Source organism: Apiospora aurea (assembly GCF_038362705.1).
Source record: "Apiospora aurea strain CBS 24483 chromosome Unknown utg000010l_segment0_segment0, whole genome shotgun sequence".
Lineage (NCBI taxonomy): Eukaryota > Fungi > Ascomycota > Sordariomycetes > Amphisphaeriales > Apiosporaceae > Apiospora > Apiospora aurea.
This window is the reverse complement of record NW_027117397.1, coordinates 1,434,336-1,461,088: the sequence shown is the minus strand read 5'-3', so window position 1 is coordinate 1,461,088 and position 26,753 is coordinate 1,434,336. Positions and strand designations below refer to the sequence as shown.

Below are 26,753 nucleotides of genomic sequence, written 5' to 3'. Positions count from 1 at the left end.
CCCCAACGAAAGTTGCCCAACAGATTGATCGTGTTTTCGCAGGACTCAGTTGGGTTGCAAGGTAACTTAATTCTGGCGAGACTCAAAGAGGTATTAAATTGAGAAAACTGTGAGCAGCAACAGGACATGCTGTTTGCTGGCCGAGAAAACGAAAACCAACATGCTTCGGAATGAATCAGAACACTGTAAATAACTGTGTCTTAAGGAACGAAAGGCCCTTCTTTTGACGGCAGCCAAGAAATGGCCCAAGAAGGAAGGTAAGCTACCCCGCCTTTGGATCGTTTCAAAAGGGAAAAGAAGCTTCCCCGCGTTTCCTTGGTAAAGTCTGTCGATCCGGCTTCGCACCATGTCACCTGCCCTATGCCTATCTGCCCGGAGCCATCTGCCAGCGATGGCACAGTTGCACGACCATCTGCTCACTGCCACATGAACACCATACCTATCGGCTTCGCTGGATATAGTATCTGCAGCTGCGTTACAGAGTCTTCCATTTCGCTGTTCAACGCGTTCCTCGGCTCGATGATGTTTGGCCGCTCAGGTTCTCGTAGGAGGTGCAGGCCACTACCGCGTCGCTAGCTCTCCCTCGCTCGAGGTACTTCATCGACTTGCCTTCAAGTCGTCCTTTCCATGCCGACCTATGGTTCTCGCAACTATACGGGATTGCCTAGTAAATTACTTCACAAGCTTTTGTAGTCACTGCAGAACCTTGTTGAGTGGCCTTGGTGTTCAAATGCCAGCGATAGTCCACTTTATGGGCTGAAGACGCTTGTCAAGCTACAGCTGGCCATGGCGTAGATCACAGCACCTTCGCTGAAGCCCCTTTCTGGTACAATCCACTTTCACACGTGCTAAAATTATGACACATGAAAACCAAGCATCCTAGCTTTTCTACGTGAGGACAAAGCGCGTCTGCCCGCTTCGGCGATCTTTTGATAGCAAGTCTCACCTGCTTCCATCTATGCTGACTTGTAAGATTCAAGTCTCAATCTGGTGACTTCTTTCCCACTCCGTGTAACATTCCTTGCTTGAAACGCCCCCGGCCATGAGGCTGTCAAACTCTGCCTGAGCGCCTGGCTGGCCAGGGTGTAGCTTCAAGCGATACGGCCACTTATCAACAATTGTGTGCCGTGATTTCATTCCTGCACCTAAAAGAGCGGCAAGTTTATCGAGGTTGTGCTCTTTCACATATCTAGCTTTCGACGTCAGCAGAAAAGTCGATTTGTCCTTGTTAGGCTCCATGGCCGTGTTATGCTTACCGGTCAAAGACGTGGTCATACGTTGAGACGATATCTCGGGCAAGTGAGACCTTCACCAGTTCAGGGTCATAAGGGGAGGTTGGACGACGTTTGGGAGGGAGGTACTGCAGAAGCCGTTTTGTCACTGGACTGTTTAGAGTCATTTCGAAAAGCTTGTCTTGGTCGGTCATGGTTTCGTGGACCGCGTTCATGAACAAAGTAAGCAAAGTAGCATGTTTGTTGTCCAATGAACTCTGTAACAAGGGTATCATTGAAGTGAGCGTCCGGTGTATCCCTAGATAGCCACCATCGGAGATGTTGGATGTCTTGGCAATGTGAGTTACTTCACCAATTGATGCTTTCCCTCAATGTATATCGCACCGGGATGGCAGGTTTGAGAATGCCTTCCTGTAAATCCTCCACTACCAAGGGAGTTACTTACCTCAATTCTGCTAAAGGTCTCATTTCCAAGGTGGCCTGGAAGGTCCATAACGTCGACCTGGAACAGCTGGAAGGACATGCTTGAGCTCGAGAGACGGCCAAGAAAAGTCCGAAACAAAGCACGAAGGTAGTAAAAGAGCTTTCCGTAGACATCGGCAGTTGCAGACCCACTGAATGTCTGGGCGACTTTCGAAGAAGGCCACCCATGAAGGGGATCAGCATTGTCTTTCATCGGCCAGGTGCCGGCAGTTTGAAAGAAAGTCCTATTCCACATTAGCTTCATACGTGAAATTAAAGTAGAAACGCATTGGGCTTACGGATTCGGCTCTTGGAAAGCCAGGCGCGATGAACCAAATGGGAGCAAGAGACCGTATTTACGGAATTGGTAGATTGCAATCCGGTGCGGAGGGGGATGGAGAAGCAGATTTCGATTGCGATAATCCTTCCTTGAGTCGGCCAAGGTGATGCCTGTACGGAGTTGGCATGCTCGTTCCGGCGTCAATCCTGCGGGAACTTCAAGATACGCCAGAAGTTTGTCCCAGGATGCCTTCTCCAGGACAACTCTCAGAGATCGCGCTCCGAATGTCCACGTTTTCCCCAGAAGGCACTTCGCCGCCTTGTCCTTGATCTTTTCGCAGACACCTTCGAAAAGAGGACGGATCTTGCCCTGAAGGAAGTTCAGGTCTGATTTTCGTATGAGAGCCGAATACCAGATGTGAATGATGCAGTCAGCTGTCTCGTCAATATCCTGAGTTACAAGAGCAGTAAGGAGAATTATCAAATTGCGCGCCACTATATCGAGATCTCGATCGTTGATCGCGATCTTAAGGGGGTAGTTGTAGATGCTCGGTAGCTGGGCAATCGTCTGGATAACGTTTCGGAGGTCACCCGAAGCTTGGAAAATTTCTTAGATTAGCCCAATATAATCGATCGAGTTACCGTCCTAGGTTGTGATCTTTGAGGTGGGTACGTACCTGCGAAGAGGAGATTCAGTTCTCTCTTATATTCATTGCCTTCATTTGACTCAAGCTGAAGTACATCCAGTGCAGGAACATTGCCCCAGAGGTATTTATTCGCTCCAAAACTCTCACCCACCCCACCCCTGATAAAGGCAGGTTGTCGGTTCTCTGCAACCCAAGCAGGTTGCCAGCTTCCTTTGCCCAAGGGAATCTTGCAGTCAGTCTTATGTCTTTGCCAGTGCAATCTTTGGCACGTTGGGCTGCAATACTACACGAAGTCATCAGTCAGAAAGACCCGATAGTGAGATGACGAAAAGAAACGGTGCCAGAAAACTTACAGCAACGAGCAGACAGCCGCTGCAGCCAAATGTGCCGGCTTCCTTGCAATCGATACCATTGGGGTCCCAGTTTGCGCAAGGAAATTGCGGGGCGGCCATCTTAGAATCTGCAGGCTGTTGACGAAGATGCATCTGAAGTGTCATCTCGTACCTTACCAACGGTTATCTTGCGGTGTGGTAGCATGTGTTTCTGAGGAAGGGTTTGGTTCTCATGACCAGGTCCAAGGCTAAAAGCTTGGAGAATGGAAATTTCATGTGAATCACAATTATAGGGTTTGTGCTGAAGTATATGTGGTTGCTTCTTTCTGGTAATACCCGCCATCTGGTACAGGCTGGGCAGCAATGCATGAAGAGGGCATCTGAAAAGAATCCCCTTCGTTGGGTTTTGCATCAGACCGATTTTAGACTGTACTGTTGCGATTCCAAACCAGAATCTTGCGAATCGTAGTAATAACGCATTAGACTTTTAGCCAACTGTCTCGGTAGTGATGAATGGCATCTGGTCAGTTCCTTTTTGACACATCATAACTTATTGTCTAACGAGAGGTTCATAGCGGCGAGCCGTCCCGTTGGGTTTCACCCCGGAAACTCACATACCCAAGCACATAAAACAGTTTTTCGTCGCCAGGTCTCCTGAGGGTCTTGGCTTAAACGGGGCCCACTGGCAGAAATTGAGAGACAGAAAGGTCCAAGCAAATAAGATACCGCAGGAAAGTAGCTGTCATTTAGATACACATCCTTGCTTAAGGGCCCAATGGTTCAACGGCCCAAACACGCCGGTCTGGGTAGCCGGAACCCAATCTCCTAAGCAAGGTCCACAAGCCAAGATACACGGACTTAGGGCCCCCAATCGTCCTCGGTTCAAAACATACTGGCGGCGGGCCGTCCCGCGCGAGATGTTTGGCATAGAATAAACCACTCCAGGCAAGGAGCAAATGACGCAAGTACCTCTGCGTGGTAACTCGATGGTGGCTTCCTTTTCAGTCTACAGCAACAGTGTGATTTCCGTACAAATCACTGAGTGTGCAGTTCTGATGACAAACAGTTTCACAGAAAGCTTATGGCGAACGGTTGGAATATTTGCGAAGCGATTTCGCAGACGATTCTCTGCAGGCAAGAATCGACGTGGGATCCAGCCGCTACGAACCTGGTGATTCCCCTGCCCCAATTATACTGCGCTAAGAGCGGTCAAGCTGCATTTACGGCCGCGGGGGTGTGATCTGTTATGATAAATTTACATGATTATGGTTTGAGATGCATTGTGGCGTCGAGTGTCCAATAAGTATGATTAATCCACATTTCGGGAATGCTGCACATCAGTTGAGGCAGAAAAAGAAAGATTGAGCCCAGGATGGTGCGTGCTCGCAACGAAGTGCTCGCCGAGGGGTGCCGTCTGAGTCCATCTGCGGCGGTAGCCGGCCTTGGGAGGGCTTCATGGTTTACGCAGCCACTGGCGAGACAGCTGGCGCTCGAGGGGGTGGGGCAATGTTCTCGCGTCGAAATGGCAGTCGCGGCGCTGCTCCAGGATATCCACGACATCTGCGGGTCGGTCCAGAACCTCCGGTCGCATCATGGAGCATCTCCGCCCTCGTACGGTGGACAGTGCTCCAGCAGTAGCAGCAGTACATGGTCATCTCGGGTGGCGGCGGCGGGTGAGGCGTGCTGGCGTTCGTGCCACTCCTGGCCAAAGAAAGCATGTTCCCGCGAATAGAGCTCGCGTGGTGGCATGCCGAGTAGGTCTACCGCAGCATGACAGACAAGCAGGCGCTGGAGGGCGCGCATGGGCGGCGGGGAAATATCGTTTCTGAGGGTTGCTGTGGTGGTGGTAATGGTGATGAGGGATTACATTGCTGCCAGCCGGCCAGCGCTGGCATAAGCCGCGCTGCCACTGGGTCGGGGTAATGATGGTCGTCAAAAACGAACTGGACCTTGAGTGCTTTAGAGCAGTGATTTAATTCAATGCGACAATGTGTAATTTGACCTTTGAGTTTGACTACTACCCAAGACGGAAGAACAAGCAGCCTTTTCTAGACAGGGTTGGGGTTATGCATACGTGCACTGTAGTAGCCTGTAATGGGGGTTGGCTGTTCATCTTCTTTCCATCCCGGATATGTTCGATTGGAATGGCGCTGATGCGTGCAGATTTTGGCGCAGCGCACACTGGACTGGTAGACAGCACCTTTTGTACTATAGCTGTTACTGTAGCTCTAGTTCCAGAGTCATGGTGACTGTGGAAGATAGTCCTGGCCCCGCTTTTGCACAACACTGGGCCCCAATGCCCCAATGCCCCTCGCCCGTCGCAGCAGCACGTGCCACCCGTTCGGCCTCCACTATAGGTACATCTGTGCATCCCATTCTGCGTCTATCCCACGAGAAGCCCAACTTGAACCTTTCGGTGGGCACCTGACAGAGACCTAACAGATGCATGGGGGCGGGGGGATGTACTGACGTTTCCGCTCCAGGCATCGATCTTTTTACCGCTTTAAATTCCCTTGCCTGGCATGCGTTAGGTAAAACACAACTACGTTGCCCCACAAACGCACAAACATCACGACCTACGGACTGGCCAAACTCTCTAACAGATGGAGACAATGTCCAGTCAGGCGTTGGCGTTGGCGAAATTCTTCGTCGACTGGCGGCTCCCTGGAACAAGTACTCTCCTCAGTCTGGCAACGCTTTTAAGCTTTCTATTCAGCAATTGAGCCAGATACTAGGTAAGCTACGGACCGAGATACGATTGGAATAGTACGTGACTTCGCCAATTTGATTGTTTCTCTTCATAGTACTAACCCTACGTGTTCCGTTGGACAAGATGACGCGCCCTAGGCATATCTAAGTGAGTAAAGACGGGCAAACATGTGTTGAGAGGCGAAGGCCGTTCGGCCCATGACAGGGCAGTAGGTGCCCTGCCATCAAGTTACGCCGCCAAATATGATGGGGTCAAGCCAGCATCCAAAGCAACGTGTACTGTGGGAGCTGTGCCTGAACCTGAGTCTGAGTCTGTCGCAGGACCTATCCAGCTAATCTCAGAGCACACAAAATCGAAGAAAAACTGGTACCAGGAGTTGATATGCGACGAGAAGTCGTGAATGGTGGTTGGCAAGATTGTCCTAGTTGTTGTCAATACCTGGGTAGTCTGTCTGGTGCCACACTTCCAGTTACAACCACAGGGCCCTTTGTCGGAGGGGATGTAAAACCATAGTCACAGTATCAGGATATAGATGGTCTTTTCTTGCCCGCAGCACCAAATCTTTTACCGGTACTATCTTGAAGTATTTTTAACTCTCCCCAAAGCGTCACTATCTAAATCTGATGTTTCTTAGCGCAACGGGACTACTCTATCGCCGCACCGCCGGTCGCTTTCTCCGATCTGTCGGCTTAGTAACGAGAAGTGCAGCGCTAGAGCATCTCAAGACCAGCAGGCAGGTGTTTGTCGATGCGCGAGAGGGTGTATTAGCAGCACAAGAAACCGCACGCATACTCAAGCTCCTACTGTTGGAGGATGTAGCCATTTGGAAGTGCAGGTTAATCATGTAAGTGCCAGACGACCTTCCTCTCTCATTCCATTAGACTCACACATCGACTCCTCAGAGTTTTCATGCCTGCACAGCCTGTACCATTCTTATGCACTCTGCCTTACAGAAGCAGTTGCATGGAGGCCCAGTCTCATCCTGGGATGTGGACCTGCATCACGCGCAGACCTGTCTAACAATCATGGAACGTTGCGGGACCGCCGGCTCCGCGGTCATCCAGATGCACAGTCAGCTAGCTGAGGTTTTCCATCATGTGGCCAACTTCCAACCGTCCAGATCTTTAGCGTTTTCTGATACGCCAAATCGTCTTCCATCGGACTATCTCCTGACGATTCCAGATGGTGATGGGGGTGCTACCATGTCGGAGCACATTCAACTATCCACTCTTTTGTTAGTCAAGCTTTGTGGTCCATTTAAGAATTCTGGTGAACTTGGAATGCAAGTGGCTTACGGTGGTCCGTTACGGTGAAGGAACGAATCTTGCGTTTCTACTAAATGGAGGGAGTGAGTGAAAGGTACGAGCGCTTAAACGGAGCACGGGGTAAAAACGTTCAGAAATGCAGGGCCCTCGCGCAAGTTAGGGCAGGAAAGAAAGACGCCTGCGAATTGTCGGGTCGTAGCCATGTAGTAAGAGTAGTGAGGTTTCTCACCGAGGTTAAAGATACTACGCCAGTTGTCTATGCGCAACTTAATGTAGTTCCTACTGCCCGGTTCCCCCTGGTCTCCCGTCCAGCGCGCTACGGGGCCCACCAAACCATGCGCGGCAGTGGAGGGGGGCGCGCGGTTGGTACGTCCAATGGCTCTTGTCCCAGTCGGACTCAAAAGAGTCCCAGCGGAGCTCGTGGACGGCCCAGTCGGGGATGCCAGACACCTTAAGCCAGTTGAAGGACTCGGCCTTGGGGTCGAAGTTGTACGTGGCGTCCTCGTCGATATTCATCCAGTTCACGCCCGACAGGGACCTCGGGAGCCCTTCTGGAAGACGCGCTTAGTCTCGTACAGGCTGGCGGCCACGCCCATGTACGGGACCGACAGCTGCTTCTCGTTGCTGCCGGCGACCTTGACCTTGCCGCTGTACAGCGGCATTACCTTAGCGTTCCAGCCTTTTTCTCGGGATTGGTGAAGGTAACGGTGACCTTCCGAGTCTCTCCAGCGGCGACCTCGACAGCTTCCGGACGCTTCACGTCGGGGGCCATCTGTATAGGGACTAGGTTGTCGAAAGTCTTGATGCCCCACGTGTCACACACCGCGATGTAAGGATCCAAGCTCTCAAACCCAGCGGCCGGCTCTGGGGTGAAGTTGTACATGACCGCCTCGGTCCCGTGGTTCGTGATAGAGAGATCATGCGTCAGCTGGAAGTTGGCCGTGTCGTCCAGGTTGAACTGGGTCTGGTCGAGTGTGGTTTTCGCATAGAGCGTGTGTACGGCGTCGAACAAGCCGCTGCCCATCTGCACCGGCGGCGCGACGAAGTTGAGGTTCGACGTCGTCTTATCTGTCCGTGGCAGGGAAGAGCCGCTCGCGATGATGCGACGGTGGAAGTCCCTGGAAGCCTCGGCCTACGCTCTTTGCGCCCACCGAAGACGCTGATGTAGAGCGCGGCGACACCCGCTGACTGTTTTCGCGACTTGTCAGTCAGTTGTGTTACCTCCTTCGATCATGCCTTGGATCAGCTCGTGCTGGGAGGCTGCGAGATTGGGCGCCATGCTGTACTCTGTTCGTGGGGGAAGAGAAAGCGCTGGGAAATGGTTGCTAGTCAGTCAACGCAGCTTGGGGAGGTACCGCTTAGGCCACCCCTCTACGCCTAGAAACGGCCCGTTCGTCCAATCCAATCGTGCAGGTTGTTGTTCCTCGTTATTTTACTACCCTGCTTCGAATGACGAAAGATCTACGCACGCAATGTCACGAACGTACGCGTATACCCCTGATGGCATCCGGCTCGAGGCGCAAGGCGATTTCCCCCATTTACGAAAGAACAGCGCCCATGGTGTGCGACGTGATGGGCACAGCGGTGACCAAAATGAGCCTCGGACCTACTTGCTCCATGAATATACCGAGTCTCTCGTCCAAACCGAGTCCAATTCTGTCCTTGGAATCTTGTCCAAATGGGACCACCGATTCCCCACGCTACGTGCGAAGCTTACCTCGGCACTCGACGACACGCATCCTTCGTACACGAATCCGGCCCGGTTTTTTATGGGACCCTGTGATATCATCCATATGGAAGTTGCTCTAAATCTGCATAGGACAGGTCAGTTCCCTGTAGGGACCCATGCGATGGTGTTTCCAGCCTTGGCCTCGTGTAGGGTTTTATCAGGTGGTAGAGCAATCCTGTTGTATACCGTAATATAGACCCACCTCCTTCACGGAATAGCGACGCGGCATACACACGCCTCAATCATAGACTACATACCATTTAACGCCTATCGTATGCCATAGCCCATAAGAAGTAACCTGAACTCGTCGTGTTTGAGAGTGTTTAGACCACGTAATCGAAGGCTTCTCAATCGCTATCCACCTGTCTTTTGATCTGCGCATTCGCTTTCCTCTATTTGCTACAGCGACAGACTGGGCCTTGAAGGGACTCACGTTATAGATAGTGTCGAGTTCTGGAGAAGCACAGTTGGCTGCTACGAATCTCTTCATTACAAAGCAAGGCACCTTGATCAACAGTGCTGTAGAAGCCTATAGAGGCTGTGTCTAGATGATGTCTCCTAGCACCACAGCTAGAAGTACGTTTCGAGGCTTCCCTTGACAAAAAGGTGTCGGGGGGACTGTCACCCTTGGCTAACTGTTCCTCCTGCAAGGTATCACATGCGGCGGCCTCCCTCATACATGACTGGAGGGGCCTTGAAGTGGTATTTGCAGGGGCTCGTCGCTTTCGACTTCGTTGCCCTTCCATGTATCCTGGCAAGTAAGGCCTCGCGGGTATAAAGTCCAGCTTTGTGTCCGGTCTCCCCCTCCTGGGCTTTCTTGTGTCCTTCTCTTCGTTAGCAAAGCCTTTACATCATCCTGTTACCATTCCTTCCGGCCATGCCTACACAGAATCGTTCCTTCAAGTTTACGGAGCACCAAGAACTTGTTGCCTCGCTCGCACATTGTTATGATCTAGCCTATGAGTTGAAAGAGTCCGCCGAAAAGGTCCAAAGTATACTCAATAGCCTGCCTAGTTGTGGCTGCACTTGCGACTGCGATTGCAGATACTTGAGGGAGGAATGGATTACAAAGATCCAGGATGCTAGCGAGAGGATCGGCGAGATTGAATTTGGTATCGGCAACGAAAAGCCCACGCCAGTAGAGGACAAGCAGAACGATCATCCTACCTCACTGATGGATTGGTTTTTCTTAGTATGCATCTTCGGTTTTCTTTTATGTCTTATGGGACGAATCCCCTCGGCGGATCGATAGGATGGCCGGCATTCCGCGGTGCGGTGCTGACCACAGTACGCCTCACAAATACTTAGTCTCAAGGCCAGCAGACGTGCCGAAGCCTAGGGTATGCGACCTGAAAGATACTTCTGTCAATCTGTGGCTGTTGGCACCATTTGAGATGCCCGTGGCGGTGAGGCGGCCAGGAGACGAAAAAGGACTTAATATTGAACTCATAGGGGGAAGCCAAAGCGATATATGGAGGGGGAAGGCGCGAAACCCGATTCTAGCGCTTCAGAGGCGCTGATTCATTCCGACGGACCAGGTTCCGAAGGTGAGCACTTGGTTTCTGTTTCGCATGAGATAGCCGATATACATGCACATGGGCCAAAGGCACAATATTTTTGGAGCTGGTGCACCCAGTAAGAAAAGCAAGGCCCGCATGAGCAAACAAATCAAAGTTATGGAGGAGGGGGTATTCATCACAACGTGACTAGTATACTGTGCGTTACCGAGAAACCGGATTTACCTGTTCTTTCGAAAACAACTATATGGCTGCGACGGTCAATTCCTGGGATTGAAGATACAGGCCATAGAACTACTCATTTTGCAGGGCACCTAAGAGGTTTAACGTTGTGAATGCTACCGTAGAACGGTGCCTGCTGGTGGCTATGTACGAAAAGAGTGAGCGCGGAGATGTTTCCCTCCCACCAGAATCGGAGGAAAAATGAAACCGCTAGTCGGCCCAGCACTAATGGGGGTATGTGACGAAAGCAAAGAGGTTGACCCTGCAAACATCCGCCCCATCGCCTCTATTTTGTGTCGACTCCGCGGGCTTGAGTCGCCACAGGGTCGATAGGTAAGGGTTTTAATACCTTTAGATGGTTCCTTTGGTTAACCGAATCCGCCATGCCGTAGCTTGTCGCGGACAGTCGCTATGAGTTCTGAGGTTGATGACTGTCGTAGTTACTGGCGTGGTCCGGGTCTACTCCAGTATTCCGTCGCTTTGGGCTTCGACCCCGACCGGCCTTCCTAGGAATCACCACCCTGTCCCTTTTCGTATATAGTCGTCCACTTCGTGATTGAAACTTCAGTTTCCACTCCTGCAGCAGCTTCCCCATGTTCATCAAATTGCCCTCAGGTTCAAAGGTCGGCTCCCACTGGACCCTGCAGTGCGTCGTACCGCCTACAGCTTCTTCTCCAATGATAGTACCCAGCCACTGATCACACCGTTGCAGCACCACATGGCTTTCCAAGACAGAATCACGGTTAGGAGGAACCAAATTGTCCATCTCATGCCGCCACGCTTGAAGCAGAGATGTGGTAATTTCCGTTTCAGGCACGAGAGTGGGTTTCCAGCCGATCAAGTAGTACGACTTCCCGCCGATGACTTCCTTGTCCAGGATTTCCTGCGCCTCCCATTCCTCGGGAAGCCGGAAGTCGGTTTGCTGCGTCCCCGACGTAGTTGAGTTAGCATCTTGGGAGCATAACGAGCTATGTCTCCCCGTGGGTATTGGTGAGTTCTGTGAACGGCGTGCCATAGAGGATTGCATTGTGCCCATGCGGACTTGTGCATCACAGTGAGTTAATGTGTATTTCTTAGAAAAGGGGTAAATGGGATCCCTGAGATGTACATTCTAGGTAATTGCTTATGTAAGCTGGGTGACCCACACTCGATGGACCAGGGACTCACGGCGCAGGGCATGGCAGACATCAATATATAACAATCATGTCATAGCAACAAAATGACATCGATATATAGCAGATAGGCAGTTATGGACAGTCCATGTACATATCATGCCTAACTCTTGCCCAGCTTATTGCAAACTCCACCGGACCTTCTTAGTACAATACGACCCTTCCGGCGCGGTCGTAGGATCAAGACTTTCTGGTGCGATTCACTTCATAGCGCATGTCTTATCGACTTTAGCTCGAACCGCTTCTGCCACCATCCCCGTTGTTACAGAACGACTCCATTAATAAACCGTCATGATTGGGCTAAACTTTGGATGGCGGTGTGTGCACATTTAGGCGTGAGTCCGTAACGCCTCTACATCTTCGCACAAAAGCGCGATCGGCATCGTTACTGCAGAGTTTCCGCTGTGAGCACAGAGCCGATGGTTACAATATCATTAAGGTTACTGTAGAAGATATTGTGGACACTGTGGAGAACCATATCAACCCAGAGCCTCTCTGGGAGCCCGGGTCATTAGAAGTGGAGATATGGGCACGAAAGGGGGTGGTGATAGTGTAGTTGACGCTCTACTGCACATAGAACCTCACATAATACCGACGAAGGAGGCAGGACGTAGAGGGTCATATCAAATAAATAGATTGGCGGCGCGGAACAAACTTGGGGCCCGTCCACTTCGAGGAATGGATGCTCTTCACTTTTATCACCTTCTTTACAACTCAACCAAGCTTGAAGCTCTTCACGCTTTCAAAGACTCTTAGACGATGGGAGAACAGCTACTTCCCAGCAATATGTCTTCTACGCAATGTACAGGTCCCGAAAAAAACGCCAGACGAATCGCGATGCAGCTAGGGCTACTCGTGCACGAAAGACACAAGATATTACGCAGATGAATGCGACAATGGAGATACTGCGTGATGAAATACGACAAATGGCTCATTGAAACGTACGAGGGAGTTGTTCGGGCACTAGAAGCAGTGCTCTCAAAGTACTCGGGACACCCGAAAAGGCTGCCAGCAAAACGTCCTACCTGCAAGGCTCGGGCAGGCGATGACACGTCGTTCGCCCCAGGATCCAACGTTGATGCTATTGAGTACTTAGTTGCGCGTATCCGCCGACTCTCAGCCAAAATCCACGAAATGAGAAACGCGACAGTGGATAAGGAAGTGCTTCCGTACGGCTTTGCCACATGTCCAAATATGGAGCAGGCTCACGAGCTGGCGTATGCTGCGAGGAAGCAGCATTCTCATGGGAGCAAAATCCAGCTTGCTCCCGGACCGAACCATGTGATCTGGAAGAACCTCTCGTTGCCTAAGGAAACTCGCCGCTGGCGAGTCTTTATGGGTCTCGTCGCAGTATCTGCTCTGGTCGCCGTTTGGACAGTCCCTAAGGCTCTTATTGCCGTCTTCCTAGCCGACTTGTCGAAACTTGGTGCCATATTGCCTACCTTTCAGGCCGAGCTCGAACGCCATCCACGAACATGGGGTGCAATACAAGGTATCCTCGCGCCCTTGGTCACAACGCTGTTCTACTTACTCCTGCCGACCATCTTCCGGCGTCTCTCCATCTATGCTGGCGATCTCTCTAAAACGGAACGCGAGAGAGGTGTGGCTCGCAAGCTCTATGTCTTCTTCATCTTTAACAACCTTATTGTCTTCTCGTTCTTTTCGGCCGGTTGGAAGTATGCCGCTGCGGTCATCCGAGCCCAGTCGAATCAGAATCTGTGGTCAGCCATCAGGAATACTCAGCCATTTGAGAATCTCATGGGAGCTTTTTGCGATGTGTCACCTTTTCGGCTCAACTACTTGTTGCAGCGTAATCTCGGTGCGGCGCTGGATGTGTCACAGCTTGTCAAACTAGGGAAAGACTGATTGTCGCGCAGGCTTTTGAATCTAACGCCTCGGGAATTGCTCCAACTCACGGCACCGCCTCCTTTCGATTACGCATCTCATTATAACAATTTCCTTTTTTATGTTACCATTGCGTTGGTATTTGCACCATTCCAGCCATTGGTGCTTCCGGTAACTGCGTTTTACTTTACTACGGACAGCTACCTGAAAAAGTATCTGCTGATGTAATTTTGGTATTGTTTACTGTTAGCGTGTTCAGCGCTTACGTTCGGTTTCAGGTACGTATTTGTGACAAAACACGAATCCGGCGGTGGTTTCTGGGGGTTCATCGTCAACCGTGTCCTTGCCGCAACTTTGCTTAGCAACGTCGTGGCAACAATATTTGTGGTCGCTAGGAGGGAGTCGTATGTCCAGATAATCCTCATGGCACCGCTTTTTGCCATCCTGGGAGGATTCAAATACTTCTGCATCAAGACTTTCGACGATGATCAGTGTTTCTATAGTAAGAGGGGTAAAAAGGTAAGCGATGATGCAGTGATGGAGAAACGAAACGACGAAAGTGTGGATATTCGGTTTGGACACCCCGCTCTTTACAGCAAGTTGATTGTTCCAATGGTACGCACACGGGCGCAGGGCATACTGAGGGATGCGCAGGGGAGCCGCTTGGATACTGGCCTGGGTGGCATCCCCCAACAGAGAAAATAGCAGCAACGTGAACAGCATGTTGGAGCTGCAGTTGGTCCAGGTATGACCACGATAGTGTTGATTCATCGGCATATGAACATAGTTCAGCAGTACACCCGCTTAGTAGCCAGTCTAGTTCGCCAACACGCGGTACTGGAAGGTCTCTTTCGTTATTTCCCTCAGAGATAGCATCCTTGCCACTATTTATCTATTCAATGCTGCCTATTGTATCCCATTTTATTCTTTGACATATGATAGCTGGTAGTGTGGTTCTATCTAAGACTACAGCCACGGCGGGTAGCAGACGGAACGAAGGTGCTTTGTGCTATTAGGCAAGCTTTTGGGGCGTTGGCGTTGGTAATGAATAAGGGTTGTCATTGCGTAGGTCACAATGTGATTTGAGACAATTGAGTAATCGATTCCAGACAAAAATCACTTGCTGGCCTTGACGCTCACACTACAAGTGTACACCAGTTCTCATGTCATCGATTTGTTATTGCTGATCGACCTATGTACGATCCAACTACCATCCCCATTTGGTCATGCACGTTAATAAGTGGCACCACCTGCAACCAAATGCATCACCCCAAAAAGCTGCGCAAATGGCCTAATCCAGTTATACGGTAACTAGCATCTGCAGCCTCGGCCTCTGACGGCCGGCATGTAACATCCGCTTACTGCTCTTCCAAGAGGAAACCGACGCCTAATTGGCTGTATTAGGACACAACGTTTGGCTACAAGGGGCGCCGATGCCTCATCTAATTCCAGCGCGCCCTTGAGTCCTAATCCCAAGTTGACCCACGTGTGCAACCTGTATACAACGGATTTGTGCCTGCATTTGGTTCGCTCCTCTAGAGCCGCGGAAGTCTTACGGGCTCTTGAAGTGCGAACTTCCAGCCAGAAATGCACAAGGGCTCTTCCTCGGTCACGCCGCTGTGTCATTGTGGATCTACGGTTACTTGGGCCGCTGCGCCGCAAAGAACCCTCCGCCCCTCCCCCTAGAAACGAACATTTCGGTGTAGATGGAGCATCCAGAGTGGGCCTTGGATCATTAGGAAATCGCCTTCTCAACATTTGATGCTATCAAGCATCAATTTCTATCAGCATTTGCTGTAGTGGCGCCAGGAAGACTTAAGCATGTCATAGTAGCATTAGACGAAGATCAGTTTGTCATAGTCATAAGTAAAATACGACAGAACCGGCGCCTTTGGTCCTAACAACGCGGAATCGCAAGCCGACGCTCTAAGGGACCTGGCCCGCTAGTGGCGCTCGTGCGCCATAGCTACTCTTCTGTCTCTACACGACAACTATGGAAGCCAGGGCCGAACTCAGCCCACGAAAATCTAGAAGGCTTTCCACGGATGCAGCAAGATCGCCTGATTATTCTGAATCCAATATGATCCGGCCGTCTACGCCGAAACGGTACAAGCGGAGCGGGGGAATATCAGACTTTATGGCCCTGGACAGGTATGGGCTGCACCACTAGCTGTGCGTCCAGCGTCCATTCCTATCTTCTTGGCCGGTGTCATCAGCAAATCTCTGCATCGCTACTAATACAGTATGTAACATAAATGAAGCTGGCTAGATATCGACAATTTCTAATTTCCCGTACATGTATACGTTTCTTGTACACACACACACACACAATTTATTAACGCCCGGGCGGCGAAGCCGAAAGGGCAACTAACGCTAAGCTACGGTACATTCTTGAATCGCTTCCTTGTCACCTAGAGCCCATGCATGCTCCATTTTCAGTTGGTCAATTCATTTCCGTCAGCACGTTCCTGTTCGGGATCCCGTGTGTTAGTAGTGTTTCCTGGCAGGCCAGCTTGAAGGCCCTTCTCCAAGTGTCCAGCATCCTATCCTCGGCAGCTGAAGCGGCGCCTGCAGTCTGAGGCACGGGACAGTTAGCAGTGGCAAAATAGGTTAGTAGATGACCCTAGGGTGTACCCCAATGGGTTGATGGGTATGCGTCCAGTCGGCCCGTGGCCATCGCAAATCGTATCGTTGCTCGAACGGCCTCCATGTTGGGAGACCAGAACCTGCCGTCCGATGGTGACTTTCCGCCCAAATAAAAGGACAAGTTGCTTCTGTGGGTGTCTGTACACCGTAGCATCTCTGTTCGATATGCTGTCCATCTGCTGCATCGGAAGAGGAAGTGCTCTACCGTCTCTCTCGCTTGTCCACATTCGCACTGGTCGGTCGGTGCCGCTTTGATCTGATATAGGTATTCGTTCAACCTCGCTTTCCCTGTCCGGAGCTGGGCCAGAACACTGGCTTCTTTCCACGAAAGTCGGTCGTACAGCTGCCTCGTATGTTTTCCCTGGAAGAGCTGTGTCGACGCGCTTGGAGTGTTTCCCGACACCTTCTGGCAGCTTGGTCAAAGCACTCCGTTTGGCCCACGCGAGGCTCAGTCTTGTTGACTTCGCCCCCGGCATTTTGGTCCCTGGTTCGGTACCCAGCCTTGTCGTGGTCTTCGCTTCCTTTTTCGCCCGGTCCATAAGCTTGTCTTCCTCGAATGTCGGCAGCCAGGCGATCGTTACGTTATTTCCTTCCCTCCGCAGGCCCGAAATGGCCTGCTAAGCTTGACGGATGTGTCGTTGCCCAGACTGTTGACGTGGTTTCTTTAGCGTGAGGGCCGCTGCCTTGTTCCTCGTCTCAAGGAGGATGTTGCGGTACCGTAACTGCGGCAGCGAACGCAGCGTGTCTGCTATAGCGGCTAGCTCTCCCGTGTACGGGTTCTGCTCGGTTCTTGCACCGAGTGTCACGGCGCGGGCCAAGTGCAGGCAGTCCCCTCGAATCGAATTCTGTATTTCGATGGCTGCACCAAAGCCCACTCGCCCGTTCCTGGCTGAGCTGCTCACCGCAATGCGCACCGCCCAGTCTGTACGCTCGACACTAAATTCCGCGTCCGACTCGTCCGCGATCGTCCTTGTTCGGCTCTCCCACGGGGCTAGTGCGAATGGTTCGATGGTTTCTAGCTCTTCCATCGGTATGTCTTTCAGCATGTCCGCTACTTGGTAGAATGGCGATCGGTGGTATCTCCGGAACTTCCGTATTCGCGCCGTGCTGCTGCGAAGCGGGTTGGTCGCTGGGAGGGTGTGGATGTCCGTCCACATTCTGATGGCTCTCCGCCAAAACCGGTCTTGGGCTGCGGCAATGTGGGCTTCTGCCTCGGCGACGCTTGTCGCCACCGACATGAAGGTTCCCACGATCGCCTGCGCCCCGATCCTTTGGACGCGCTGGACCGGTCCCGCTGTCCAGTACCTGCACTCGTGCATCCAGACGTTCGACGCGTAGTCCACCACCGGCGCCACGGTTGACGTGAAAAGCTGTCGCGCCGTGGCCGGGGTGAGCCCCTTGAGCCGTCGCAGCTCCAGGACAGCCTCCAGTCCTTTCGCTGCGGCTTCGGCGATGTGTTCCTTGTACTTGAGCTTCATGTCCATGACGACCCCGAGGATCTTGACGTGCTCTTTGGGCCGCACCTCTCTCCCTTTGATGCTGAAGGGCGTCAGGTCGGCCTTGTACGGCTTACGGGCAAAGTGAATGATGGCTGTCTTATCCGCTTCGAACGTCGCACCGCTCCTTCTTTCCCATGCGAGGGCGTCGGTAATGATGGCTTCTATTCCTTCGCGGTTGCTTTCCGCCGTAGGGCCTGTGACCCACGCTGTGAAATCGTCGACAAAGGCGATCGCGCCCCCGTAGCAGTCGATCCGCCGCTGCACCAGATCCGCATTGAAGAAGAGGAACAGGATCGGAGACAGGGGCGACCCTTGGGGCAGGCCCGCCTGTGGCAGGCTACGGCTTTCGGACGTGTGTCCGTTCACCAGAATCGTCGCCGTACGACCGGAGCAGAAGGCGCGGATCCAGCGGAGAAACTGCTCTGGTATTCCTCGCGCTTTCATTCTCTGGAGCAGTCTGACGTCGAATACCCCGTTATACGCCCCTTTGACGTCGAAGCTCACGAGACTGAGAACCCTGCGACCTCGCCAGGCAGCGTAGACTTGTTCTTGCAGGAGCATAAGTGCTTGCTCAGCCGACCGTCGTTTCCGCGCCCCAAAATGGTTGGTTGGAAGGAGCCCGAACGTCTCGACTAAATGGGAGATCCTCTCTGCAATGACTGATTCCATCACCTTGCCAAGTGTGGACAATAGCGAGATCGGCCTCCAGGCTTTCGCGATCGTGTAGTCTTCTTTGCCGGGCTTTCGGAGAGGGATAATCTTTGCGTGGCGCCATTGGGCTGGTAGCTCTCCTTCCTCGAGTGACGTACGGAACAGCGTGAGAATCCGGTGCTTGACCACCGGCCACACTTCTTTCCAGACAGCCACCGGGAGGCCGTCCTCTCCGGGTGCTTTCCAGGACTTGGCCGCGAACAGCTGCCGTTCGATCTCTTCCATCGTAATGGCGCGCATCTCGATGGGCGCCCTCTGCGGGCGGTCCCCTTCGTCGGCAATCTCGTCCGGGAGCGGGGGAAGAACTTGGTAAGCAACTCCTCCGCCTGTTCTGCATGGTTGGCTGTGCTCGTCCCGTCCGCACGAGCGAGCTGGGGGACTTTCCCGAACGCCGTGTCGTCGCCCGCTTTGAGATACTTTGCTGCCTTCCAGATGTTGTCGTTGTCGGCGAGAAAGTCGTTCCAGTGCTTCTTCTTTTGCTGTCGGATGGCCTCGTGGTACTGTTTGGCGGCACCCTTGGCCGTCGCTTCCAGGTCATGCCTGGCGCCGCCTGCTCTCCTCTCGGCCCGGGCTCGGTTTCTCCAGTATGTGTAGATGCGCCGGAGTTGTGTTAGGTCCGTCGTCCACCATCGCTTCGCGTGCGGCGATGGCTTGGCTTTGGGAGTTAGTGCGTGCACTGCTTCCAGGACGACGTCCATCAGCCGATCCGTCTGTTCTTGGACCGTACCGCACGTGGGCGTCGTAACCAATGCTACTGCGATCCGGGCGTTGATGTCCTTCCACGGGGCGTTCTTAAAGAGAAGTCGTTCTTGACCCGCAGACACTGGTGTGGTCGTCTCGAAGACCGTCTCGATGGTCCTGTGGTCCGACCCATGCTCCGTGTCGAGCACCTTGCACTTGACTAGAGAATCTTTCATCGCTTCCGATGCTAGGACGAGGTCGATGGTCGTGCTGTAGGCTCCGCCACTCCACGTTTTCGTGCCCCGCGGGAGCAGACTGCTAAGGCCGAGTTCGGCCATGAAATGAATAATCGGATCCGCCTCTCCTTGCTTTTCTAGTCGCACCTCCTCTCCGCCCCAGAGCTGGTCATGTCGGTTGAAGTCCCCCGTGATAACCAACTCTACGGCTGTCCCCGTCCTCCTTCTCACTACCTCGATAGCCGTGCGCAGCTTTCTGCACGCCTCTTGAAGCGCCGGGGGTCCTCCACAGGGACGTATACAGACGTCACCAAGACCGCCTGTTCCGGCAGCCGCACGACTGCCGCGGTGATGTCTGGCGACTCCACCGGGACCTGTTCCGCTTCCACTTCCTTGCTGACCCAGAGCATGCTCCGGATCGGCCACCTCCCGTCTCTCCGAACTGATGGGATCATCTTAACCCACCTATGGTGTCCCATTGGTGTCGTCAGAAGCTTCCCTTGAACCATCCTCGCGTGCGGCTCTTGAATCGAGATCACTGTCGCGTGCTGCCCTTCTTCATCGTTGAGGAGACTGTCGTGTACGGGTCCTTGCTTCCTCACGTTGTTCTGGATGATGCGGAACGGTTTAGTCATGGTTCGATGGGTACAGCTTCGGACAGTGTCGGCTAAACGACTCGTGTGGTCCTCCGCACGGGACGCACTTCAAAACGGTAGCTTCGCAGCCATGGTGGCTGTGGCCCTGCTTCGCGCATCGTCCGCAGGTCTGGGCATTCTTGCACTGGAATGCCTTGTGTCCCACCTGCTGGCAGTTGTAGCACTGCTCCGGCCGCTCCCGTCGCTCGAAGACCCTCGTGTAGCCCGACTCGCCTCCGGCGTAGAAGAAGCCCTCCTTGAGGAACTTCCGCGCCTCGGCCGCCTTCGTCAGGTAGACAACCACGGAGCCGTATGCCTTCCCGTTGTCCTTCCGGCTCAGCCATGCCACCTTGGCGACTGTCGTCTCGTTCTCTTGTCCGAATGCCTCGGCGGCTCCGTCTCGTATGTTGTCGTTCTCGTCCAGGACCGCGGTGCGCCTGACGCTGTCGACCTTGATCGGGTATAGTTCGTCTCGCAGGACGCGAGCTCCAGACACGCTCGTCTTCTCGGCGGCTTGCTTGACTAGTCGGTGCTCGCTCTCATCTCGGCAGACGATCTTGATACGCTGGGGCTTCCTAGGGTCCATGGTTACGGCGCGGCATCGCCAGTCCTTCTGTTCTCCCGTCGCTCGCATCTCCTTCTCGATGGCGGCTCGAACCGTTCCGGCGGTCACACTGGCTCGTTTCTCGTCCTCTATCCGGGATGTGTCGATGGTGCAGTACAAGGTGTCGGTAAACGTGGAAGGCGTCGTGTTCATCGAGGTAAGCGTGCGTACGTTGCTCGGCTGGCTCGTCGGGGGCGTGCGTGCGACCTGCGCGTAGGAGGCCTGCGGGCTCGTTTGGGCGCTGCCGGCGAGGGCCGCGCTGTTCCTGAGTTCTTCCAACTGCTGGGTGACATTTTGAAGCTCGGCGGTGAGCTGCTGGATGATTGCCTGCTGGTTGTTGATGATCTCCTTCAGGTCTCGGATCTCGTTACGGGAGTCTCGGACCTCGTTACGGGAGTCCCGGATCTCGTTTTGGGAGTTGGCCACGAGCTCGTAGATGCGCTGCAGCACCTCCGGGTCGATGGACACGCCGCTTCTCGAGCCTGTCTCCGGTCCATTGTCGCTTTCATTCGAGAGTAGAGCCTCTCGTGCTTTGGCGCTGGGCTTTGCCCGCTTCGATCGTTTGACCGACGTCGCGATAGAGTTTGGCGCGTCCACCACGATCTCCATCTCCGCACGGTCCTCCATTGTCGCGTCGGACGTTCGCCGCCTCTTCATCCACCTCCCCTCTCAGCAATGGAATAATGATCAATTGAATTAGAATAAAATAAAGGTTCACAGCCTCTCTCCTTTACCCGAATCTGTTACGAATTGATATGTCTCAAATAGTACAGAGATTTGCAAAATCGGTGTCGCGCGCATGCACATGAGAAAGATTCAGGCACGGGCCATGTCATCCATTTCCGGCACTGACATTCCAAACGTCGTTGCCTAAAGTACCGACATGGGTCGTTCAGTACTGTACATGCTGACAGGCTCTGGCGTCCATTTCTGGAATGATTTCTGGATTGTCGGACGTCATTGTTGGTTGCAGATGGATTGATTGCTTGGCTAGGGGCGCTGCCTTGGTGCTCTCGACTGGCCAGTGCGATCACATGCAATTGCACACAGACAGAAAGAAGTGCAATTGTTCCTCTGGCCTTCGAAATGAAGGTCGAATACAGCTAAGAAATCCCAGCGCTCTGAAGCTTCGCGACGAGTTCCTCGTGTTTACGGCTGCCGACTCCGTAGACGATCTGCACACCATGCTCAGCACGTAAATAATATCCTTTCGCGGCTTCGCCTTTGCCCTGCTTTCTAAGCAAGTCCCCGAAGTTTTCCAGGGCATTAAGTACGGGAGGATAGGTTTTTACCATATCGTCTCCTAGTGCTTTCTCGTACCCTTGGAGCGCCCGTTGGTACATGGCCTCGGCCTCGCTTAACCGGTTTTGGGAGGCGTAGAGACTCCCCAGATTGTTAACTGTGTCAAGTGTCGACGTGTGGTCCGCTCCTAATGCTTTCTCTTTCCCTTGGAGCGCGCGTTGATACATCGTCTCGGCCTCGCCTAGCCGGCCTTGGGAGGCGTAGATATTCCCTAAGCTCCCAAAAACCCACGCTTTATCCTGCAGGCCATCCTTTCCAATGACTCTAAGACCGTGGTCTGCATGCTGAATCAGTCTTCGATGTACCCACCAGAACTCTAGTTCTGTCTCGCAGGGTACATGTCTTGCAACACATTGTATAGCCGCTTTCGCCATGTCCAGGTTAATCCTCGGATTCAGCACATGCTGCATCCAAGAATGTACACATCCGTGCACATTGTACCCGCGCGACTGCGCTCCACATTCTCTTGTTGCTGGGTCTGCGTCCACCAACCCGTGACTGCAGAGCACTCGTATGGACTTATCAAAGACGATTCGATTCCCCGTTATGGTTTGTAGCCAGATTGGTATGTCTGGGTCTTTTTTGCGCAGCAACTCGAACCATAGGTCGTCTTTATCGAAGTACGCCCACATTTCGAGGAGCGTTGCGGCAGCTTGGTCTTGTTTCTGGATGCGCGCGAAAGAGATATTCCATGTCGCGTACATAGTACTATCGTACGTCGAAAGATTTGGACTTTCCTTCTGAAGCTCTGACCACGAGTCCTCGTATAACTCGAGATATTCTTTCCAGGTCATTGGCATGCCGCGAAGGTAAGCACCCGTGGTCGAGAGAGCAAGTGGGAGCCCGTCAAGTCTTCTGGCCACCTTAACCGCGTCCTCGTCTAGCGGCATTATTTAGTAGCGTTCTGCTGTAGTGGTATGACGAACCTTACCTTGTTCAATATTATCCCGGTGCGACGTAAAAGCCAGGATCTGTAGGCTATCATCAATCTTTTTCAGTTTCCCCAGCTGGACGGTGCTCCCGAAGTGTATCGTTGACCGGGTAGTGATGAGGATAGCCCCCTGGTCAGTACCGGGAAAATAAGACCGAATGTCATACTCTTTCCTTGGTATATCTGTTTCAATTTCGTCTGTACCATGATCCTGCCCTGCCGTCTCGTCGGTGGTCGCTCCTCTATGGTGGAGGTTGTCCAGCCTGGGGTCGTCGTAGTTGTCGTAGACGAGAAGCCAGCGGTTGTTATGAGGTTCATCGAACTACCTCTTGACTGCACCAGTGATCTCCTCAGGCTTTCGACTATCCACAGCCAGCTTAATGTAAGTCAACCGTGGATGTCGCCGCAGTATTCTCTCGGCGACTTGCGCAAAGCTCTGTTGCAACGATATCTCATCTCTAGCATTCAGCCAAACCGTGGCGGAGTAGTCGGACTGGTAACGCCTGAGGTACTCTACTGCCAGCTGGGTTTTGCCTATGCCACCCAATCCGTGTACGACCGCGGTGCGACGACGTCCATCAGGCTTTTCGAGGATCTCGTGGAAGCTCTTGAGCTCTTCTGTCCTGGCGACGAATTGTTCCACAGTAGAAACGGCTGAGAGGTCAAGAGGAAGAGAGAATGCATTGTGTAGGCTATCGTCTTGAGCTGAATGCATTAACAGTTATTAACTGATGGTTATAGGAAGGCATTAATCATTCCCACCTTGAACAACTCTCTCCTCCTCCTGCCACTGCGATTGGACACGTTCAACTGCAGTCATCATCATGATTCGTAGATGTCTCGACACCGCTTTATATCCCTCGTCTGTTTTCGCGCCGAACTTTACCATATTATGGTGGTTTGAATGAATGGCGATATGCTCAGCATCCGCCTGACCGGGTACAACTGCTGACGCGTGCGGCACCACCTGGCCCAAGTTAGTATCTATCTAAACAGTTATGTGTGTCGCTTACCATGATGGAGTGACCGAGCACCGTAGGTGTTTCATACACCTCGTAGGCAAACTTCGTAACGAAGTCCCCGCTGATTGGCGCGTACTGACCCAACTGTTGCTGTAGCCACTCCGAGTCCCGCTCGAGATGACGGAGGATTCGATCGTCGGCTGCCACAAAGAGGGAAGCAATGTTGATGAGCAGTCTTCCCAATTGGACGCTACTGCCGCCTTGGTGTGGAGTCCCCATGAACATAATGCCGGCCGTCGACAGCCTAATCGACCGGTGTTTTTCCAACGCATTTTTCCAAGCAGCAGCAGAGTGGATCAGAGCCTGCTGGGTTCAGCATCCGAACACTTTAAAACCAGGAAATACTCACGCTTTTGACAATGATGCCACCAAGGCTGTGCGCGATAAAAACAATGGGTCGTCTCATGGTCTATTCCATATTAGCTAGACTTCCACTATTATGCAAGTCGAAGGTTAATTATGAGGTTACGTTTGTTAACTCCCGCTCAGAGCAAAGATCCGATACCAGGGTCAGTGCATGGTCGTACAGGTATTGGCAGCTCACACCAGAGCTGCTGTGGGTGTTCGCATCGTAGCCCCAGGACATGATTCGCGCGTGAGGCGTGTCGGTCGGAAGCAGGTCGTGGAGCCAGTGGACGCCATTTCGTGCGGTCCAGGTCTTCTCTCGGTGTCCGTTGAGGCCATAGACAGCGACAATACTAGGTAGGGGCGTGGGGTCGTTAGGCGCTAAAGTGGAGGCGCATTGGGGACGCACAAAGGCAACGTACTCCACTACAGGGTCATCGCCCTCGAACACTATCTCAAGTCCGTATGGCACGGTGGAGGTGGTTGCTGATGATTGAGGACGAGGAGCGGAGAACTGGGGAGGTGTGGAGACTTCGGACGGAGCCGTGACGTTGTCTGATCGCTTGGACGAGATTAGCTTCGGGCATCGGAATTTCCAAGGCATTTTGGACCAAATCTCTCGGGGTGCAAGTGACTGTGTTCTGCGATTCGTGATGATGCGACCTTGGAGATGAAAGAACGAGGTATCAGAATGAGGGATACGAAATGGTGACTTGCTCAGTCTGGTCGCTGTACGCGACAGCCTGGTGCGACTGAGATCGATTCTTGGGCTTATGCGCGGGCATCAATGCGATTGGCTGTCGAGCCTCGCCCTGGTCGCAAGCTGATGCAGAGGTCATGTTGTCGGCGGCCTCAAGTCGTGTGTATCGGGTATCAACCAGGTTGGCATGATGTAGGGTCTTCCAAGACAGCGTAGATGGGCTAAGGTTCTGCTATGCCGGCGATGCTATTATTAAAAAGGGACGTGGATCAATCAACAAGGGACGGCCCGACAAAGTGCAATGATCTGCTCGAGCGGGTTCAAGACGATATCCACAAGGTTTCCTGGACGCTGGCCGTTGGACGTGGTCTGTGCACCGTCCCCAGTGGACGAACCATGACTCAAGGCAGCATCCTGAACACACTTGGCGCTGTCATTTGATTCGCGACTACTACGGCCACCGTGGCAATGGCATATCGACAAGACGAGCACGAGCTGGGTAAGTGCCGCTTCGAAATGCCCTGGGCCACCCTGCAACCTGGGCCCGCACTGCTGGATAGATAACGTCGGCAAGAAGCATTACAAGCTGAAGACGCATCATCTGGAAAGCATGATTAAATTCGTACAGGCCGGTGGTGCACTTCAGAGCCACGATGACATCCCCGAAGACATTCGTGCGCAGATCTACGCCGAAGTGCAGCAGGACGTAGACCGCCGACGGAAGCGACGAGCTCCATCCGTATCGAGCTGTCCGCCGATCAACATCACTAACGTACTCCCCACCCAATCTCCGCAGGCTTCGATCACGCAGCCGGGCGGACCACAGCCGGGACCTGTAGGAAGTGGAGTGCGCAAGACTAGACTCCAGATCCCAGAACCGCTTGATGATGCAGTCAGGAGCTACACAGACTGGCAACAGTCCCGATTCAGCAGCATTTCTACTCATATGGAGTACCAGAAGGCGTGCAGGCTGACGCTGGACGAGTGCCTGGACCTGGAGCTGGTGTCGGAAAGACAAGACGTCGAATTCTATACGAAAAACGGCGTGAAGCAGGGCGTCGCACATAGATTCGTCCGTGATATCGAGCTGTGGGCTGACCAGTTTAATGATGACGTGGTATAAATTTCAGATCAAGGTGTGGGTTAGATTGACAAAACATAGACTTTCTTTAGACTTCTTCAATCGTGATACCAGAATGCCGGAAATGGCCCCAGGCACTGGCTTTCCGTTCGCCTACCGTGTCGACGCACCATTTTAAGAAGACCGCAAAGTTCGATCCAGGGTTGCTGCTATGACGTTGCCAATTTCGTTTGATAAAGGCTTTCAACTCTGCAAAGAACTCCTCGATCGGGTTCAGATCCGGTGAGTACGGGGGAAGATAAAGGAGCTTTACTCCGGCTTCTTCGCATAGTTGACCAATGCGATCGGAATGGTGGAAGGAGGCATTGTCCATAACGAGGACCGACTTCGGCTCCGGCCACCTGCCGCAATGCTGCAGCAACTGCTCGATGTAGTCCTCGAAGACGTCTGTGTCAGTGGACCCGGCGTAGATGCGGACCAGCTCAATGCCGTCCTGCGAATACGCCGGCAGGATTTGGTATCTACGATCACGGTGAAACCGAGTTACCTTGACGGGCGTCGTACCGCAGGGGGACCATCCAGTCCGCCGGAACCCAATACGACTATCACATCCAGACTCGTCCACATAGACGAGATGATACGAGCGGAAGGCCGACAGCCTATGCAAGTAGAAGTCTCGCAGGTCCATGTTCCGCTCCTTTGCGACACGTCGCGATACCTTCTTGGACCAGCTGGCCGACGCCAAAGCCCTGCTGATGCATGGGACGGTCACTTCTACATCGAACTCGTCGAACAGGTACACCGCCATTTCGTCTTGGTACGTTTCGGGCTTCTCGACTAGGTGGTCAAGCAGTGCTTTCAGCATGGGCGGCGTATTCGACGACGTCCGACCCCGTTCGGGGGTGCTCTGGTGGTGCCAAAGCATCGCAGCTTCGATCGGATTCTTTG

General features: G+C 53.0%; 8 protein-coding genes across 8 annotated transcripts; 2 read left to right on the top strand and 6 right to left on the bottom strand.

The window, feature by feature from the left end:
* Positions 1-975: 975 nt before the first annotated feature.
* PG986_014493 (uncharacterized protein) lies at positions 976-3,072 on the bottom strand (the record flags this gene model as incomplete). Its single annotated transcript, XM_066850715.1, has 6 exons — positions 976-1,189; positions 1,257-1,489; positions 1,678-1,939; positions 1,994-2,570; positions 2,651-2,846; positions 2,974-3,072. The coding sequence occupies 6 exons, from the start codon at positions 3,070-3,072 to the stop codon at positions 976-978; spliced, it is 1,581 nt and encodes a 526-aa protein (XP_066692953.1).
* A 1,340-nt stretch (positions 3,073-4,412) lies between these two features.
* Positions 4,413-4,755, bottom strand: PG986_014492 (uncharacterized protein; the record flags this gene model as incomplete). The annotated part of the gene is made up of 2 exons (XM_066850714.1): positions 4,413-4,512; positions 4,568-4,755. 2 exons carry the CDS (start codon positions 4,753-4,755, stop codon positions 4,413-4,415), a joined length of 288 nt encoding a protein of 95 aa, XP_066692952.1.
* A 2,451-nt stretch (positions 4,756-7,206) lies between these two features.
* On the bottom strand, positions 7,207-8,465 carry PG986_014491 (uncharacterized protein; the record flags this gene model as incomplete). The annotated part of the gene is made up of 4 exons (XM_066850713.1): positions 7,207-7,465; positions 7,593-7,995; positions 8,064-8,115; positions 8,415-8,465. The coding sequence occupies 4 exons, from the start codon at positions 8,463-8,465 to the stop codon at positions 7,207-7,209; spliced, it is 765 nt and encodes a 254-aa protein (XP_066692951.1).
* A 2,339-nt stretch (positions 8,466-10,804) lies between these two features.
* Positions 10,805-11,422, bottom strand: PG986_014490 (uncharacterized protein; the record flags this gene model as incomplete). Its single annotated transcript, XM_066850712.1, has 1 exon — positions 10,805-11,422. The coding sequence occupies one exon, from the start codon at positions 11,420-11,422 to the stop codon at positions 10,805-10,807; it is 618 nt and encodes a 205-aa protein (XP_066692950.1).
* Positions 11,423-12,479: 1,057 nt separating this feature from the next.
* Positions 12,480-13,433, top strand: PG986_014489 (uncharacterized protein; the record flags this gene model as incomplete). The annotated part of the gene is made up of 1 exon (XM_066850711.1): positions 12,480-13,433. One exon carries the CDS (start codon positions 12,480-12,482, stop codon positions 13,431-13,433), a length of 954 nt encoding a protein of 317 aa, XP_066692949.1.
* Positions 13,434-21,527: 8,094 nt separating this feature from the next.
* Positions 21,528-24,628, bottom strand: PG986_014488 (uncharacterized protein; the record flags this gene model as incomplete). Its single annotated transcript, XM_066850710.1, has 7 exons — positions 21,528-22,606; positions 22,658-22,920; positions 22,984-23,362; positions 23,420-23,624; positions 23,671-23,982; positions 24,029-24,088; positions 24,224-24,628. The coding sequence occupies 7 exons, from the start codon at positions 24,626-24,628 to the stop codon at positions 21,528-21,530; spliced, it is 2,703 nt and encodes a 900-aa protein (XP_066692948.1).
* A 706-nt stretch (positions 24,629-25,334) lies between these two features.
* PG986_014487 (uncharacterized protein) lies at positions 25,335-25,847 on the top strand (the record flags this gene model as incomplete). The annotated part of the gene is made up of 1 exon (XM_066850709.1): positions 25,335-25,847. The coding sequence occupies one exon, from the start codon at positions 25,335-25,337 to the stop codon at positions 25,845-25,847; it is 513 nt and encodes a 170-aa protein (XP_066692947.1).
* A 485-nt stretch (positions 25,848-26,332) lies between these two features.
* On the bottom strand, positions 26,333-26,613 carry PG986_014486 (uncharacterized protein; the record flags this gene model as incomplete). Its single annotated transcript, XM_066850708.1, is given in 2 exon segments — positions 26,333-26,352; positions 26,370-26,613. 2 exon segments carry the CDS (start codon positions 26,611-26,613, stop codon positions 26,333-26,335), a joined length of 264 nt encoding a protein of 87 aa, XP_066692946.1.
* Positions 26,614-26,753: the final 140 nt, after the last annotated feature.